Source organism: Megascapheus bottae, chromosome 14, assembly GCF_031878675.1.
Source record: "Megascapheus bottae isolate mThoBot1 chromosome 14, mThoBot2.hap1, whole genome shotgun sequence".
Classification (NCBI taxonomy): domain Eukaryota; kingdom Metazoa; phylum Chordata; class Mammalia; order Rodentia; family Geomyidae; genus Megascapheus; species Megascapheus bottae.
The window spans coordinates 52,986,363-53,004,883 of record NC_143522.1 but is presented as its reverse complement, the minus strand read 5'-3'; the positions used below and the strand labels follow the sequence as shown (position 1 = coordinate 53,004,883).

General features: G+C 53.3%; 1 protein-coding gene across 3 annotated transcripts in view; it reads left to right on the top strand.

Annotated features, from left to right (window-relative positions):
- The window catches only part of Zfhx2 (zinc finger homeobox 2), a 32,454-nt gene extending 16,059 nt beyond the window's left edge, over positions 1 to 16,395 (top strand). Inside the window, exons 2-11 of one of the 3 annotated variants that reach the window (XM_090345265.1) lie at positions 1,315 to 3,419; positions 3,615 to 4,132; positions 4,584 to 4,824; positions 6,290 to 6,361; positions 6,786 to 6,844; positions 8,250 to 8,450; positions 8,900 to 9,026; positions 9,201 to 12,671; positions 12,892 to 13,076; positions 14,624 to 16,395. In XM_090345265.1, the coding sequence (XP_090201391.1) occupies positions 1,364 to 3,419; positions 3,615 to 4,132; positions 4,584 to 4,824; positions 6,290 to 6,361; positions 6,786 to 6,844; positions 8,250 to 8,450; positions 8,900 to 9,026; positions 9,201 to 12,671; positions 12,892 to 13,076; positions 14,624 to 14,710 (7,017 nt within the window). In that variant the 5' untranslated portion in view covers positions 1,315 to 1,363 and the 3' untranslated portion in view covers positions 14,711 to 16,395. Of the gene's footprint in view, positions 1 to 1,314; positions 3,420 to 3,614; positions 4,133 to 4,583; positions 4,825 to 6,289; positions 6,362 to 6,785; positions 6,845 to 8,249; positions 8,451 to 8,899; positions 9,027 to 9,200; positions 12,672 to 12,891; positions 14,161 to 14,623 lie in introns of those variants that run through there. The other 2 variants (XM_090345264.1, XM_090345263.1) reach the window with 2 other exon arrangements.
- The last annotated feature ends 2,126 nt before the right edge of the window (positions 16,396 to 18,521 follow it).

Sequence of the window (18,521 nt, the reverse complement as noted above, 5' to 3'; positions counted from 1 at the left end):
GGAAAATCTCAAGGACTTAACTTTAAGTGTGCACATGCACGCGCGCACATGCACACTCGCACGTGCACATACATGTGCACACACACACACACAATCCTGAGGACAATTTTGACTTCAATAGAGGGGCAGGTTCACTGGAAGACATTAAGCATCATAAATTCTTGCCAATAGGCAAGAATTGTCCAGGCATACTGAACACATGGGCAAGGACCCCAAATAGAAATGAACTTGGCATGTTTGAGAGAAAGAGAAAGAGAGAGGGGTGGGGGAAAGAAAACTGAAGCAAAAAGTAAAAGAGACCAGTTGGCTGGAGCAAGGCAAGATGGAAAGTGTGAAGATGGAGTCTAACAGGCAGGTGCTTTTGTAGATGAGGGAAAAGAGTCTGGTTTGACTCAAAGTGGATTTCTAGCAGGATATAGTACGAGGTACATGTTGAAAAGATGGATGTGATGCTTGAAAAAAAAATTTAAAAACAGTTTATGGAAGGTGGGAGAAGCTGAGGATACAAATGAAACACTGTCATGAATCAGTGATTGCTGAAGCTAGGTAGTAGCAAGAAGTTTCCTTCTATTATTTGGTACACTTTTAAAAGTGTTGGCTTTAAAATGGAGGATTGAAGATCATTCTGGCTATTGGCTGGAGGGAAACTAGTGGAAATGGGAGACAAATGTGAACTCAGGGCTTGGGCCCTTAAGTAGTAGGTAAAATGGTATGTGTAAGGTTTGATGATTTCTAGAGGCTTCTATGTAGGTGGAAATGAGGAATTACAAAAGAAAACTTTAAGGCTTTTAGCCTAAGCAATTGGATAAACAGAACCAACTTTTTTTTTTTTTTTTTTTTGGCCATTCCTGGGGCTTGAACTCAGAGACTAAGCACTGTCCTTGGGCTTTGTCAAGGTTAGTACTCTACCACTTAAGCTACAGCACCACTTCTGGCTTTTTCTATGTATGTGGTACCAGGGAATTGAACCCAGGGCTTTGTGCATGCTAGGCAAGCACTCTACCACTAGGCCAAACTCCGGGCTGGAGCCAACTTTTGAGATATGCAAGATGGAGCTGAATGCCTGTGGTTCACATCTGTAATCCTAGCTACTTGGGAGGCTGAGATCTGAGGATCTCAGTTCAAAGCCAGTCTACACAGGAAAGTCCATGAGTCCAGTTAAACACCAAAGAGCAAAACGTGGAGGTGTGTGGTTCAAGTGGTAGAATGCCAACTCTAAGTCACACACACACGCACACACGATGGAGAGGAGCTAGATTGAGGAGAAATATTTGTTAGTTTGGGAGCCTGTTAGACACCTGTGTTTCCCCGCAGGGTACTGCCTGTCACGCTGAAATGAACTCCCAGCACTTCTCCGTCTACCATGGCCACCCTTAACTCGGTTTCTACTGCTGGCACCACCTCCTCCCCTGGGCACAATGCCCCAGCCCTGCCTGTGGACAACTGCTCCTCCAGCACCTCTGATCCTGTCACCAAAGAGTCCCCTGCTGCCCCCTCCACCTCTGAGAGCATGAGGCCCTCAGAGCCAGGGGGAGAGCCTCTGGAGTCAGGCTGTGGCCTCATCCCACCAAAGGAGATTGGGGAGCCCCAAGAAGAGCCTGGCTGTGGTCACTTCACACCAAAGGACCTGGGAGCAAAAAAGAATAAGGAGCCAGAGGAGGAGGAGGAGGAGGAAGAGGAGGAAGGGCTCCCTCCTGTGGACCTAAGCAACCACTTATTCTACACAACTAGTGGTGAAGCCTACCTAGTGGCCGAGCTGTCCCAGCCAGGCGATACTGAGCTCCTGTTACCAAAGGGCTTCCCCTGGGGTGAGGCGAGCGTCAAGGAAGAGCCTGGCCTGCCTCTCCTTGCCCACTCCTCACCCTCACACCTCACTGCCCTTCACGTCCAACATGGCTTTGACCCAATCCAAGGCTTTAGCTCTTCTGACCAAATTCTGTCCCATGATACCTCAGCACCATCTCCGGCTGCCTGTGAGGGAAGGGATGGAGCCTTCTGGAGCTACCGGCTGGCTCCAAACCCATCCGGAGATCCCAAAGATGGCCCCATGGGGAGCGGAGGGGGACACCACAAAGCACTCTTCTGGCTCTGCCTTCTGTGCCGCCTAGGGTTCAGCAGGCCCCAGGCCTTTATGGGTCACACACAGTTTCATGGGGTGAAGCTAACTCCCACCCAACACCAGGGCCTGCCAGGCAGCCCAGCTGTGCTCCAGGAGGGGGACAAGGGCTGTGCGCCCCTCCTAAGCTTTCTGGAACCAAAACCTCTTGCTTGCCCTCCTTTTGAAACACCCCTTGATGACAGCAGCACAGAGAACACGGAGGTGAATGTACCCCAGATTGACGATGGTCCTCTTGAGGCAGAAGTCCAGGCCCTCGTCCTGCCCACTGAGGAAGTCATGGCTAGCCCGCCCTCCCCACCCACAACCCCAGCCACCTGGGACCCCAGCCCAACCCAAGCCAAAGAATCGCCCATAGCAGCAGGCGAGGCAGGGCCAGATTGGTTTCCCGAGGGGCAAGAAGAGGATCGAGGGCTCTGTCCCCAACTCAACCAAAGCTCACCCACCTCCAAGGAGGGGGGCATTCTCCCTGCTCCAGTGGGCTCCCCTGAAGACCCCAATGACCCACCCCAGCCCTACCGCCTACCCGATGACTATACCCCAGCCCCTGCAGCTTTCCAGGGCCTCAGCCTGTCCAGCCACATGTCCTTGCTCCATTCACGCAATTCCTGCAAGACACTCAAGTGTCCCAAGTGCAACTGGCACTACAAGTACCAACAGACCCTAGATGTGCACATGCGGGAGAAACACCCGGAGAGCAACAGTCACTGCAGCTACTGCAGCGCAGGGGGGGCCCACCCCCGCCTGGCCCGAGGAGAGAGCTACAACTGTGGCTACAAGCCCTACCGCTGCGATGTCTGCAACTATTCCACCACCACCAAAGGGAACCTCAGCATCCACATGCAGTCTGACAAACATCTGGCCAACCTGCAGGGCTTCCAGGCAGGGCCTGGAGGGCAGGGAAGCCCTCCAGAGGCCTCCCTCCCACCCCCTGCAGGGGACAAAGAGCCCAAGACCAAGTCATCATGGCAGTGCAAGGTGTGTAGCTATGAGACAAACATCTCCCGCAACCTGCGCATCCACATGACCTCTGAGAAGCACATGCAGAATGTCCTAATGCTGCACCAGGGCCTGCCGCTGGGCCTGCCACCTGGGCTGGTGGGGCCAGCACCTCCTCCCCCACCAGGGGCTGCCCCCACCAACCCTCCCGAACTCTTCCAGTACTTTGGCCCCCAGACCCTAGGGCAGCCTCAGCCTCCCATGCCTGGCCCTGGGCTGAGGCCTGACAAGCCCCTGGAGGCCCAACTGCTTCTCAATGGTTTCCACCATCTTGGACCACCTGCCCGAAAGTTCCCCACACCTGGTAAGCTTCCTGAATTCTGCTCCCTCCTGCCTGGGCCGAATACTTTTTCCTTCCTGCTTTCCCCCAAAGGCCAGAACATCCTCTGAGCACTGCCCAACCCCTCTCCCCATCATTACCCACACTCCCACCCCCTAACAGTGAACTGATAGCGTCCTTCACTTTTTCCGTGGGCACTAATTCTTCTTTGTCCCTCAGCCCCTGGCAGCCTCTCCCCTGAGGCCCACTTGCCTCCAAGTCAGCTCCTAGGCTCGTCATCGGATGGCCTGGCCAGCACGCCACCCCCAGACGACAGCCCAGCCCTGAAGGTGTTTCGATGCCTAGTGTGCCAGGCTTTCAGCACAGACAGCCTGGAGCTCTTGTTCTACCACTGCAGCATAGGCCGGAGCCTCCCGGAAGCAGAATGGAAGGAGGTGGCCGGTGACATGCACCGCTGCAAACTGTGCTGTTACGGCACCCAGCTCAAGGCCAACTTCCAACTCCATCTCAAGACTGACAAACATGCCCAGAAGTACCAGCTGGCGGCCCACTTGCGGGAGGGGGGTGGAGTCCTGGGGACCTCCTCCCCACTGTCCCTGGGGGATGGGGCCCCTTATGGTTCTATCTCCCCCTTGCACCTACGCTGCAACATCTGTGACTTCGAGTCCAACAGCAAGGAGAAGATGCAGCTGCATGCCCGGGGTTCAGCCCACGAAGAAAACAGCCAAATTTATAAGGTGAGCCTGGGGCAGGAGGGAGCATGAAAGAAAGAAGGAGATGGAGTAGGAGGAAGAAGTTGAGAGTGGGGAAGTGGTGAAAAGCCCAAGTTGATAGACATAAAGAAGAGGGGAAACCTGGAGCATGAGATCAAAGCATCCCGGACTCAAGATGTGACAGACTTGATTCTTGTGGCGCCGGGGCTGGAGGAATGGATCCATCACCTGAGGGTTGAAGCATATAGCTGCAGATTCCATCCATCTACTAGGAGGAAGTCTGGATTGGTAGGAGAATGAGAAGGGATTGGGAGAACAATATTCAGGTGATACTCAGGTGGCCCTAGTGGGGAAAGGAAGGGGTGGGTAGGGAGGGAGATAATACTAGACAGGCTCCCAAGGGGGAGGAAGCAAGTCCCCTGAAATCTGGAGCTGTCCCTTCTGGGCCTGAAACAGCATCTTCCTCTGGTTCTAGTTTCTGCTGGAAATGGAGGGAACCGAAGCAGGGGCAGAGCTGGGATTTTACCGATGCCTTTTGTGTGCCTGGGAGACACCCTCTCGCTTGGCTGTGCTGCAACACCTGCGTGCACCTGCCCACCGTGATGCCCAGGCCCAGAGGCGTCTACAGCTGCTACAGAATGGCCCCACTGCCGAGGAAGGACTCTCAGCTCTCCAGAACATCCTGAGCTTCAGCCATGGACAGCTCCGGACTGCCGGTGAGGAGAAGGGGACGAGAGAATAAGGGCTTGGCAGGAGGGCAGAAGACTGCAGGGAATAGATGCTTAAGTGACACAGAAAGGAGATGGGTCAGTAAGCCATCAGTGGCAAGTAGAAAGGGGCTGTGAAAGTAAGAAGACAGGATGGAGGCTTCAGGAATATGAGGGCTTCCCACCAAGAAGGAAAAGAAGCTGCTGGAAGAGGGCAGAGAAGGGTAAGGACTTCACTGGACAAAGAACAGAGAACAGGAAGGTGAGGAGGAATCACCCATTGATTCTAAGTAGTGACCCATGTCCTAGGTTCGATTGAATTTAGGTGGCATTTTGTAACTAGTCAGGAAGAAAAGAGAAAAAGGACAGAACGTGATTCGTGCTGGGCCACACTTATTGGAAGAAGATGGAAGCTGTGGGCATGGTCCCAAGACAACAGGAATGACAAAAGGACTGGATAAACTTCCCAGCCTCTTCCAGTCTCCTAGGAGGTCTTCCGCCCTAAGGCATGGCTTTAGAGACTCTCTTTAGGCACCTGAAGTTATACTATTAGAAACCAGGATCAGCCAGCCAGGCACCATTGATCCAGAGGGTGCTGAAGAAGAGGGCTGCCAGAGGTGGGCACGGGTATTTGGGCTTTGCAGAGGTCAACAGTGGGCGAGGGTGAGGGCACAGGCAGCAACATCCAGGAACAGGCAGCATTGACTGGTGCTAATTGAATTGCCAATATGCTGGCTGGAGTTAAGTGCTGGAGGGGCCCGGATCAATAGCTAACGATCCTGGCGCAGGACTGAATGGAGTTAAGGAACTTTAACACTTTAATTAGGCTGCCACCGAAAATAAATTCCTACACGTCTGTCAGTTCTTACTTGAGTGGTAATCTCCTCTCGCAGCCAGACCCACCACCTCCTGCCTACCACAGCCACTGTTTCTCTTCAGTGTTAGCTTCCTTCTGCCACAGCTCCCCAATTCCACGTTTGAGGTTCACTCCCTGCTTCCAGGGTCAGCCAAGCCAGGGAGTCAAGTTTAGTTAGGTTTCCATTTCATCCTTCTATCCATTTCATGTTCCTATGAAAGGATTGGTTGTGGGGAGCTGGGGATGCTGGGGATTTTTTTTTTTTTTTTTTTTTGGTCAGTTATGAGGCTTGAACTGTGGGCCTGGGTGCTGTCCCTGAGCTCTTCAGCTCAAGGATAAGGCTCTACTACTTGAGCCATAGTGCTACCTCTGATTTTCTGGTGGTTAATTGGAGATAAGAGTCTCATAGACTGTCATGCCTGGGCTGGCTTTGAACCGCGATCCTCAGATCTCAGCCTCCTGAGTAGCTACGATTACAGGAGAGTGGGGATCTTTTGTCCATTGATTCACCTGTCTTCGTCTACACTGACACCATGATTGTCCTGTTTCCTCTGCCTTGTCTTCCCTTACCCCAGGTTTCTCCTTTGTAAGATGATTCTCTCCCCTTGTTCTACACAGGAAAGGCCCCTGTTCCCTCCTTAGCTGAGCTGCCTACCCCTGAGAAAGATGCCCAGAACAAGACAGAACTAGGTAAGTTGCTCCTGTGATCTGTTACTTTTTCCCTCTCCACAGGCCTCACATATTCTGGGATATTCACAGGACTTTGTAGAAATCCAAGCATATAGCAAGGTTTCCTGCTCTGAAGGAGTCAAACTGACCAAAGAAAAGATCACTGAGAGAAAGGGAAGCCAAAAAAATGGCAGGCAGGCAGGCATTTTTTTCCCTACTTGACTCAAATCTGGGCTTTCCACTAGCCTAGAGCTGGCCCCTGCTGGGTTTCCCCTGGCCTCTGAGTTTCTTGCCTATTCTATTCTCTGGAGCCTACCTCCTACCCTCCGAGCACTCTACTTCAAATCACCTTAAGGGTGTGGGCTTGAAATAGGGTGGGTTGTCTTTGGAAGAGAAAAAGGTAGGACTGTCAGAGTTCCTTAATCTCTTCTGCTCTTATCCTCAGCACCTGAAGAGGCAGAGAACAAGACTGACCCTTCCAGAGAGAATGCCAACCAAATCACGGTCAGAACTGGGGTAACTGGGCTGAGTAGAGGCAGGGGCCTGGCTGGACTGAGATGTTCTGTGTGAAGAGGCTTGTCATGCTTGTGGCTAATTTCACTCAGAACACCACACTTGAGAAATCCTGCCCACAACTAGTTATGTGTTCATACATACAGAGTAGAGCTGCCCAGTAGAGGAAGAAATAGCAGGGAGACGACAGGAAAGGACAGGAGGAAAGGTGAAGAGAATCTGTATTGAGGGTAGGAAAGGCTGGAGGTAGATGGAATTAGGAAAGGAGGAAAGAACAAAAACAAAAAATGGGGGTAGGGGGGAAGACCAGCTGCAGAAAGACAAGTAGTTACAAGACAGAAGCTTATATACTTCAGAAAGCCCTAAGTCTGGGCAGAGCTGACCTGGCATCTCCTTCATGGTAGAGGCACCAAGCAAATGACTTACTCTGACACGAAGTCCCACAAACCGGTAAATCCCTAGAACCTGCACCCAGGTGAGACCCAGGAGTTAGCTTTGTGACCTGAAAAGAAAGTATTGATGGTGAGGAACCAGTCTCCAGTCTTAAGAGGCTATCCTAGGCCTATACCTAATGGCATGCAGTAATGCACCTGTCCAGGTTTTCCCCCCAACTACTGTTCCCTCCAGCCTGTCTACCACAGATGCCTGTTGTAAGGGTTCTGCACCTGGTCCTCCTTTCTCTGACGATCCCTTCCCTTGATGTTACTATTCCTTTCCAGGTGACAGGAGGGGAAATAAGCCAGACAAGCCAGATCAGAGGCAGCAAGTGAAGGCTGCCTGACAGTTCAGGCAGTTGGGTGACAGCACTCCTCTTGTGGCTCCACCCCTCTGGGGGTGTGGGCAAGGCTGTGCTGAGAGGGTGGGACCAGAATTTTCTCAGCCACTGGGGGAGCTGTGGTGCTTGTTTATGTTAAGGAAGAAGCAAGGAAAAGTGGAAGCCACTGAGCCAGCTTCTGAGCAGACAGACAGGGGCCCTCTATAAGGTCAAGAACATGGAAGAGGCAACTAATGGCGGGGCCCTCCGTTCTCTGGGTCCAGAAAGTACCTGGAGGGAATGAAGACACCTCATAGAAAACACAGACAGGATACGGGTACGAAAACAAAGTCTGGTGTGGTTCAGGTCTGTTACCTGGAGAACTGAGTAAGGCAACAGAAGAGAGAGGAAGATTATACCAAAACAGGTTTTAAAAATATGAGAGAAGCGGATGAAGGGAGAGACAAAGGCAAGGCAGCAGTGGAGGGTAGGCCTTTGTCCCAGTGCATGTGTAGAATGAGATGCCTTCCCTCCTATATCAGGAGTGGGGGGACAGTGCTAGGTTGAGGAACCCAAACACCTGTGTGATGGTACGTCCTTCCTACTCTGACTCTTGCTCCATCCCCCATCTGTGCTCCCCAGGTATACTGCTGTCCTTACTGCAGCTTCATGAGCCCAGAGTCTGACCAGGTGAGAGCTCATACACTCTCCCAGCATGCTGTGCAGCCCAAATACAGGTGTCCACTGTGCCAAGAGCAGCTGGTGGGCCGGACTGCCCTGCATTTCCACCTCAGCCACCTTCACAACGTGGTGCCCGAGTGTGTTGAAAAGCTGCTTCTCGTGGTGAGTATGGGCTGGTGAGGGTGGTTGAAGAAGGCTGCCAGGGCCATACATGAAGGGCAGAGCACAGACATACAGACCAGCAGAAGAGATTGAACAAAGTAGCATTTTAGAGACTAGAAGCGGGAATTTATAGAGTTGGGACGATGCTCACCACTGAGCTTATTTAGCTTCCTGTACTCCTGGATGAAACCCCTAGTCTTCTCATTTCCTTTAAATCCTGAGAAGAGCTGTTTTAACAGCAGGCCTAGGCCTGCCAGAACAAGGAGGAGGAGGCTTTGGGGTAAGGTTATTTTCACCTCGCGAAGAGAGAGACCCCCAACCACTGGAAAGCAGCAGTTTAATGGGAGATTGACCCACAGAAGGCAGCTCAGCATAGGTACAGGCACAGAACAGATAGGTCAGGAACACTACTTGGGGTGGTAGTGAAGCCATTATTTCTCAAATTACAGGCCACAACTGTAGAGATGACCTTTACAACCAAAGTGCTGCCCGGGCCCACACTAAGCCCTCTGGAAGATGGCCCAGAGCCTCCCACTCCTGGGCCCGAGTCCACTGCCAGCAAAGACCAGGTAGCAGGTAAGAGAGGGGACAGCCTACCCCCAAGGTGGAAGGAAATGTGGACCTGATCTCTGCAGATGAAGGCAGCCTTAAGAAGACTTGAGGCCAGAGTCATCTGCTGTAGATACTGACTGGGTGAACCAGGCTTGAACACTGTCCTCTGCTTATTGCACCTTCTTCTCTTTCCTGTAGAAAGCCCTAATCTGACCCCAGAAGCCATCCCAGATCCTCTTCCTGAGCCTCCTCTGGCCTCAGCTGAGGCTCCAGATAAGCCCTCTGAAAGCCCTGACCAACCATCTTTTCCAGCCCCATCTCCGGGCTTGCAGCCTGATGCCCAAGCTGAGGAAGTAGTGCCTCCACCTGCCACCACGGAGGAGGAGGAGGTGGCGGGGGAGGCCCGCTCTGCAGAGCCAGCCCCAGCTGACTCTCGCCACCCTCTAACCTATCGGAAGACTACCAACTTCGCCCTGGACAAGTTTCTTGATCCTGCCCGGCCCTATAAGTGTACTGTGTGTAAGGAGTCGTTCACCCAGAAGAATATTCTCTTGGTTCATTACAATTCTGTCTCCCACCTTCATAAGATGAAGAAGGCTGCCAGTGACCCCTCTGGCCCTGCCCGGGGAGAGCCCGGGGCCCCACCTACCACCACTGCTGCCACAGACAAGCCTTTCAAGTGCACTGTTTGCCGAGTTTCCTATAACCAGAGTTCCACCTTGGAGATTCACATGCGATCGGTTCTGCACCAGACTCGATCACGGGGAACTAAGAGTGATGCCAAGGCAGATGGGCCAGAACGTAGCCAAGAAGAGCCTAAAGAAGGCGAGACTGAGGGGGAGGTGGGCACTGAAAAAAAGGGCCCGGACGCCAGTGGCTTCATCTCGGGGCTGCCCTTCCTGTCCCCTCCCCCACCTCCCTTGGATCTGCATCGGTTTCCAGCCCCCCTCTTCACCCCACCAGTCCTGCCTCCCTTCCCTCTGGTGCCAGAATCCCTGCTGAAGCTCCAGCAGCAGCAGCTGCTCCTACCCTTCTACCTCCATGACCTCAAGGTGGGGCCCAAGCTGGCACTCGCTGGGCCTGCGCCTATGCTGTCCCTTCCTGCTGCCACCCCACCTCCCCCACCCCCTGCCCCCAAGGCTGAGCTGGCTGAGCGGGAATGGGAGCGCCCAGCCGTGGCAGACGAAGGGAATGAGGCAGGGTCCTCGCCACCCCACCAGTCACCCAACGAGGCAGCCCGCACCGCAGCGAAAGCTCTCCTAGAAAACTTCGGCTTTGAACTGGTGATCCAGTACAATGAAGGGAAGCAGGCTGCCCCCCCTCCTCCCACCCCCCCTCCCCCAGAGACCCTGGGGGGTGGCGACAAGTTGGCGTGCGGGGCCTGCGGGAAACTCTTCTCCAATATGCTCATCCTCAAGACCCATGAGGAGCACGTGCACCGCCGCTTCCTGCCCTTCGAGGCTCTCAGCCGCTACGCTGCTCAGTTTCGCAAGAGCTATGACAGCCTATACCCACCCCCCGTGGAGCCCCCGAAGCCACCCGATGGGCCCCTAGAGTCCCCCGCGCCCCAACTCGGCCCGCCTTTCCTGGTCCCAGAGTCTGAAGCGGCGGGGACCCGTGCCCCTGAGGGGCGAAGCCGGGTAGGGGGGCACTGGCCCCCGGAGGAGGAAGAAGGCTCCAGAGGAAGCGTTGTTCCCCCCCTGGCGCCCGCAGGCCGCCGCTTCTCCAGGACCAAGTTCACGGAATTCCAGACCCAGGCCCTGCAGTCTTTCTTTGAAACCAGCGCCTACCCCAAAGACGGAGAGGTGGAGCGGCTTGCAAGTCTCCTGGGCCTGGCTAGCCGCGTGGTGGTGGTGTGGTTCCAGAATGCCCGCCAGAAAGCCCGCAAAAATGCCGGTGAGGGTGGGCCCGTGCCGGCCGGAGGAGGCGCGGGCGGAGGCTCTGGCTGCAGGCGCTGCCACGTCACCTTCTCTTGTGTTTTTGAGTTGGTGCGGCACCTCAAGAAGTGCTATGACGACCAGACTCCCGAGGAAGAGGAGGAAGAGGCCGAGCGAGGAGAAGAGGAAGACGAGGCGGAAGAGGAAGAAGTGGAGGAAGACCAGAGGCCGGAACCCCCGGCAGGGCGCGAGGGCCCATCGCCTGAGCCTCCGGATGTGGAGGAGCTGAGCCAAGCGGAGGCGACCAAGCCGGGAGGCAGAGAGCCGGAAGGAAAGGCCCCTCCCTCGCCTGGCGTGGCCCACACCTGTGACCAGTGCGCCCTGGCTTTCCCCAGCCAGGACCTCCTGGCCAGCCACCGCCAACTGCATTTCCTGCCATCCGCGCAGCCCGGCGCTGCCCCTCAACTCCTCGATCTGCCCTTGCTGGTTTTAGGGGAGCGAAACTCTCTGGCGGCAGGCACCCCACCTGTGCCAGGGCCCCCCCTCAAACGGAAGCACGAGGATGGCAGCCTGTCCCCCACAGGCAGTGAGACAGGGGGTGGCGGGGAGGGCGAGCCTCCCCGGGACAAACGGCTGCGCACCACCATCCTGCCCGAGCAGCTGGAGATCCTGTACCGCTGGTACATGCAGGACTCCAACCCCACGCGCAAGATGCTGGACTGCATCTCCGAGGAGGTGGGCCTCAAAAAGCGAGTGGTCCAGGTGTGGTTCCAGAACACCAGAGCTCGGGAGAGGAAGGGCCAGTTTCGGAGCGCGCCGGGGGGCGGGGCCAGCCCAGCAGTCAAAGCCACCGCCACGCCTAGCCCCGCCCCCTTCCCCAAGTTCAACCTCCTACTGGGCAAAATGGATGAGGGGACTGGGAGGGAAGTCCCCAAACGGGAACCCCCTGCTTTTCCCTATCCCACAGTCACCCCTACTGCTGGGCCCCTACCTTTCCTGCCACCTGGGAAAGAGACCACCACACCAACACCAGAGCCGCCTCTCCAGCCTCTCCCACCCCCTCCACCCACTGAGGAGGAGGGCCCCGAGGAGCCACCAAAAGCCTCTCTGGAGAGCGAGGCTTGTAGCCCATCGGCAGGAGATCTAAGCGACTCATCTGCTTCCAGCCTCGCTGAACCCGAGTCCCCTGGGGCTGGGGGAAGCAGTGGGGGGATAGGAGGTGGGACTGGGGTTCCGGATGGGATGGGGCAGCGGCGCTACAGGACTCAGATGAGCAGCCTGCAGCTGAAGATCATGAAAGCCTGCTACGAAGCCTACCGCACTCCCACCATGCAAGAGTGTGAGGTGCTGGGGGAGGAAATTGGGCTGCCTAAGAGAGTCATTCAAGTCTGGTTCCAGAATGCCCGTGCCAAGGAAAAGAAGGCCAAACTGCAAGGGGCGACCCTTGCTGGAAATGGGGGCAGCAGTGAGGGTCCCTTGGCAGCCCAGCGCACAGACTGCCCCTACTGTGATGTCAAGTATGATTTCTATGTCTCCTGTCGAGGCCATCTCTTTTCCCGCCAGCACCTGGCCAAGCTCAAGGAGGCAGTTCGAGCCCAGCTCAAGAGTGAGAGCAAGTGCTACGATTTACCGGCATCCGAGGCCCCACCAGCTCCCAAGGTTCCACTGGCCACCACACCTGCCGCTGTGCCCCTTGCGGCTGCCCCGACCCTGCCTCGCTTGGCCCCAGTCCTTTTGTCAGGACCAACTCTGGCCCAGCCACAGCTCAGCAGCTTAGCACCTTTCAGTTCAGGTGAGTAGGGAAGACTTCAGAGAACATCCCTCTAATAGCATGCCCCGTCCCTGCCCTGCCTGACACCTGCGCTCTTCTCCTGTGACCTTCCTGGCTTCAGGCTCCTTGGTAATGGAGGGAGAAGGGCACGGGAGCTGGAGGGTGGGAAAGTGAGTGTGCAGCCAGAGGAACAGGAGAGCCAGGAGCTGGCTAATCCTCCATCACCCCTTTCATCTTCTAGGCCCTGCTGCCTCCTCAGGCCTCCTTGGCCTGGCCACTTCAGTCCTGCCTGCTACCACAGTGGTCCAGACTGCTGGCCCTGGGCTCCCCTTACCCCAGAGGCCTGTGCCCGACCAAACCAACAACTCCACAGTGGGCACCGCTGACCCAGGCCCAGGCCCAGCTACTGAGCCCTCAGGGAACAAGGTATCTAGTGAGCGGAAGCCAGGTGCAGCCCCTCCCAGCTCCTCCAGTGACGCCCTCAAGAACCTCAAAGCACTGAAGGCTACTGTCCCAGCCTTGTTGGGGGGCCAGTTCCTGCCCTTCCCATTGCCCCCTGCAGGGGGAGCAGCGCCCCCAGCTGTCTTTGGCCCCCAGTTGCAGGGGGCCTATTTCCAGCAGCTCTATGGCATGAAGAAGGGGCTGTTTCCCATGAACCCCGTGATACCTCAGACCCTGATCGGGCTGCTCCCAAATACTCTCCTCCAGCCACCTTCCCAGCCCCCTGAGCCCACAGCTACAGCACCCCCACATCCTCCGGAACTGCCCGCCCTGGGGGAGGGGGAAGCTGGCGAGGCCGATGAGCTGCTGACCAGCAGCACTGGCATCTCCACCGTGGATGTGACACACCGCTATCTGTGCCGCCAGTGCAAGATGGCGTTTGACGGGGAAGCCCCAGCCACTGCCCACCAGAGATCTTTCTGCTTCTTTGGGCGGGGCTCAGGGGGTCCCATGCCCCCCCCACTGCGGGTGCCCATCTGCACCTACCACTGCCTGGCATGTGAGGTGCTGCTGAGCGGGCGTGAAGCCCTGGCCTCCCACCTGCGCTCCTCGGCCCACAGGCGCAAGGCGGCCCCGGCCCCCGGGGGCCCGTCCATCACCACCACCACCAACGCCGCCACCGCCGCCACCGCTGCTGTGGCTTTTGCCAAAGAGGAAGCAAGATTACCTCACACGGACTCCAACCCAAAAACTACTACTACCTCTACACTTCTAGCTTTATAAACAGATAAACCAAGATGGGGAGAAGGGAGGGCCTCACAGCTTTCTCCCATACCCTGGGGGGGTGTGGGAGGAGCTCAGGTCCCTCACCCCAACCTTTGGCTCTGCCCACCTCATGGGAATCAGTTCCCACCCTCAGTGGGCTTCCCACACCCCACCTCCAGCAGAGTCCTGCCTCCTCCCTCACCTACACACCGATCCTGGTCCTCAAGCCTTTGCAGGTGTACTCCACACCCTTGTCCACACACACACACACACACACACACACACACACACACACACACACACACACACACACACCTTGGCATCCTGACTATTCTTATATGTCCACTTCCAGACAAAAAAAACAAAAACCTACCCTTCACCCCTTCTTCCTTTTGCTATTACATTCCCAGCCCCCTTTACAAATGACCACACATCCAACATCCGCTGACTGAGAAAACACCAAAAAGAAAAAAAGGAAACGACAAAAAAAAAAAAAGGTGAAATGAAAGAGAAACAAGGAAAAAGAAAACCCAGGACAAAAGCGGGGGAGGCAGAAGATAACCTGCCACACCCCTTCATCCTTCCCTTCCCCCTTTCTAGAGCGCCACCCCGCTCACAAACTCCAAAAACCCATGTGGCTCCTCAAGTTAGAGCCTGGGATGGGCGGGGAGCCCATAAAACTCTAACCAAACTGGAGGTTGGCAGAGGAAGAAGTGCCCCCGTTCACTCTTCCCACATCCTTTCCCAACCCTTTCCTCGCCTGACAGGGGGCCCCTGTGGCCTGGACTGGAGCAGAAGCCGCCGCCAGGAAGCCCTCTGCCGACCTCCACCCAGCATCCTGGGCACTGCAGTAACTTATTCTCAAAGGCTTTAAACACAGAGATCCTCTCAGCAGCTGTGGGCCTGCCCTTTGTCCTAGCCCTGCCACAGGCTGGGCCAGCCTCCAGGCATCAGCACTGCCCACCAATGGCAAATCCAAAGTTATTTGAAAAAACAAAAACTGAAACACACACAACCAAAAAATGAGAGCGAGAGAGAGTGTGCACAAGTGCACGAAAGAGAGATGGAGAGACCAGAGGAATGAACTAAAGAATAACAAACTTGGAAATACAGAGGAAAAAAAAAAAACGGAACCCATCCAACAAGTGTTTTTTGTTTTGTTTTTCCCCTGTATGTGTCACCCTTGCCCTCATTTTAAGAGTTTCTTTAAACCTTCAACTCTGGAAGACCAGATTGCTTTACCTCTGGTGAATCTCAGGACTGGAAGCAGTTGGCCCTTTCCCTTTGTCTGGACTGTGGGGAGAGACACATTCCTGTCCCCTGAATTGAGTATCAAACTGGGTAATACTCCACCTGAAGTATTTGAGCAGTCCCAGGAGAAGACGAGAGAACAGGGCAGGGTTTCTGAAATCACCATCTCCTCTCATTTACTTTTTCCTTAGTCTTATTTCCCTCTCTACTGCCCTATCACATTTCTAGATCCTTCTTGAACTTCTTTTGTCTCTGTAGGGTTGATCTCTTGTCCCCCACAATTGTTTGTCCTCCTTCTTATCTTACTCTGTCCTTGATCCTGCTCTCTCTAGCTGAGCCCAGCCTTTCCATTAAGCAACAGCTGCTGGAGGTAGCTCCAAGAGTTAGGACCTTGCCTAGGCTCAGAGGGGATAGGGGGGAAAGAGGATGACTGAAGCACAAGGCGAATCTTTGATGGGCGCTCTTATCAGGGACCCATCAGAAGAGACATGCCCTAAGAGAAACAGCCCCATCTCAACCTCACTCTCTCCGTAACCAGCAAGGGGTAATTTCAGCAATCCCAGAATCCAGCTAAAGTGGCACAGAGTAGAGTAGTAGGTGTTTTATTTTAACAAAGAAAAGCCTGCAAAAATTTCCCATGGCCTACTCCCCTTACCCCAGGGATTTCTCCCTCAGACTGCTTCCACTACCATGACTCTTTCAGTACTCATGCACTAGTCAAACAGCCTCGGGACTTAGGATTTCCAGGTATTCTGCTCTGTGAATATGTTCATACTAATACCATGTGCAGAAAAGGGAAAGAGGGGAGAGAGAATTCAGCTCAGTCCCTAGAAACCCCACATACTCTGTGAATCTCACTGTCTGTCCATTTATTTTGAAAAGCAAAAACTCCCAACTCCAGCCAATTGTGGGTAGGGTAGAACTAGTTATTCTATCAACCAAAAAAATAAAATAAAAATATAAAAATAAATGTAAAAAAATGCCAGCTACAAATGTAGGCAAAAGAAACTGACCCAGCAGTCTGGCACCTGCTGCCATCCTTCTTAATTCCTGCCTCTCGGCATCTCTCTCGCACCCCTCTTTCCCTGTCCTCCTCTCTCTTGTTGAAATTCTATGTATAAAACTATTTTCTTAGCATGTGTATGAGGAAAGAAGCTTTTTCCACTCTGTGCTTTCTGAGAATGTAACTTGTGTATAAAAGTTGATAACAAAGCAAACAAAAATAAGAAAAAGAAAAGACATTTTAAAGAAAATTTTCACAAACATTCAGCATGGGATGATTAGAAGAGTGGTGTCATGTATTTTATGGACTTACGGTCGGGACAGGTAGGCATTGGTTTGAACTAGGAATATTTTTTTTTTAAACCAGAAAACACTCCTCCTCTAGCTCTCTAACACCTCTTATACCGAAACACTTTGGCCTGGGAGTCAGGATATACACACACAGTAGACAGCAACTAACAATGAACAACTGTACTTACCTGGAACCTGCAATTTGAGGGACAATAGGCAGCTGGCTCTGCTGACAGGTACTTCTTGAGAAAGTGCCATTCTGCATTCCCAACAGCTGGAAGCAGTTTTTCCTAGCCCTTTTCTCATACCAGATAATGTTGGCAGTAGCCCTCCAAATTCAGAGAGCAAAACGTGGTGGGTCTGGCAGGACAGAAGGTCAAGTCAGCACAACTCTATGCAGAATGCTACAGGTGACCACCGACTCACCAGGATCCTGTGAAGTAACAGACTAAAGTCAAGCATGTGGCACAGTAGAGTGGAAGTACTCCACTATGCCTCCCAGCTATTAAAGCCTTGGTAAATGGCTCACAAATTAGTCTTCCATGGCATAGGGGAGAGGTTTCTAAAGATAGCACTCAAGGGTCGGGAGTTTGGCCTAGTGGTAGAGTGCTTGCCTAGCATACACGAAGACCTGGGCTCTGATTCTTTGGTACTACATACATAGAAAAGCTGGAAGTGGTGTTGTGGCTCAAGTGGTAGAGTGCTAGCCTTGAGGAAAGCCCAAGGATAGTGCTCAGGCCCTGAGTTCAAGCCCCAGGAGTGACCAAAAAAAAAAAAAAAAAAAGAGATAGCACTCAAAATAAGGTCATTCCTTGACTGCCAGGCTCATTAGCAGGAGGCAGGAAGTATAAATGATTTTTCCTGTCTTGGCTTTTAATCAGAATCTGTGCGATGATGACTCAAGGGTACCTAATTCTCAATTAGAAACAATTTCAAAGTTCACTGGGAAACAAAAATGCAGTTTGAGCAACAAGACCACAGAAAGAAACCTGTTCTTTCCTTACCCCTCTAGTCCTAGAGTGGGCTTACCGAGCATGCAGAAGAAAAAAACAAAAAACAATTATTCTAGATATAATAGCATTTACTCACTTCATTCCTATATTTGTTCCTTATCCACTTTGGGGGCTTATAGATCAGGCTACTGATTTCCCAAATCACCACCCTTATCTAGTTTAAGACATTTACTTATCCAGTCATTTACCTAGGTAAAAGATAGCAAACCTGAAACCCAAAGCTCTGTGTATATAATTGCACTAACAGAACAAGTAAATCACTACAGAAAGCAGCAGGCCTCTGTCAAGAGGTCGATAGGAGGAAAACACTGTGTCAGCCAGAATAGCACCCCTGGACATGTACATAAGAACTGGGACGTGACCCCAAGCCAAGGGATATGCTCCACTCAGTCAGCAGAAACTCTAGTACTTGCCGATTCTCTTCACACTTGAGTAGGTAGGGAGGCTTAAATAATGAAGAGAAAATGTAACAGCCTGTCGCAGTGGCTCACGCCTGTAATCCTAACTACTCAGGGCTGAGATCTGAGGATCACAGTTCAAAGCCAGTGAACCAGCACGGGCACTAAAGGACCAGAGTTCAAGTCCCATGACCAACCAAAAGAGAGAATAAGAGAGAGAGAGAGAGAGAGAGAGAGAGAGAGAGAGAGAGAGAGAGAGAGAGAGAGAGAGAGAGAGAGAGAGAGAGAGCGCGCGCGAATGTAACAAGTATCCATTGTTACTCATGGGGAAAGGGCATTAACCAAAGACTCCAAGGAGAGAAGAAATCAGGAAGAAAGTTTTGGCAAAACTCTCACATCACTCTGAAACTGGGTAAACTGAGCTGGGATCCAGTGTGACAGGAAATGTATGATGTTGGGATATATGTCTCTCAAAAACTAATCAGAAACTTCTGAGCATGAGTGTGTGATTTCTAGAAGACTAGGTTAGGAAGAGATCCCCCAATATTAGGAAATGCTTGTGACAAAAAGGCAGAATTTGGACTGTGGTTCATGCCTGTAATCCTAGCTACTCAGGAGGCTGAGATCTGAGGATCAAGGTTCAAAGCCAGCCCGGGTACAAACGGACCTGAGATTCCACTTAACCTCTAGAAAACGGAAAGTAGAGCCCC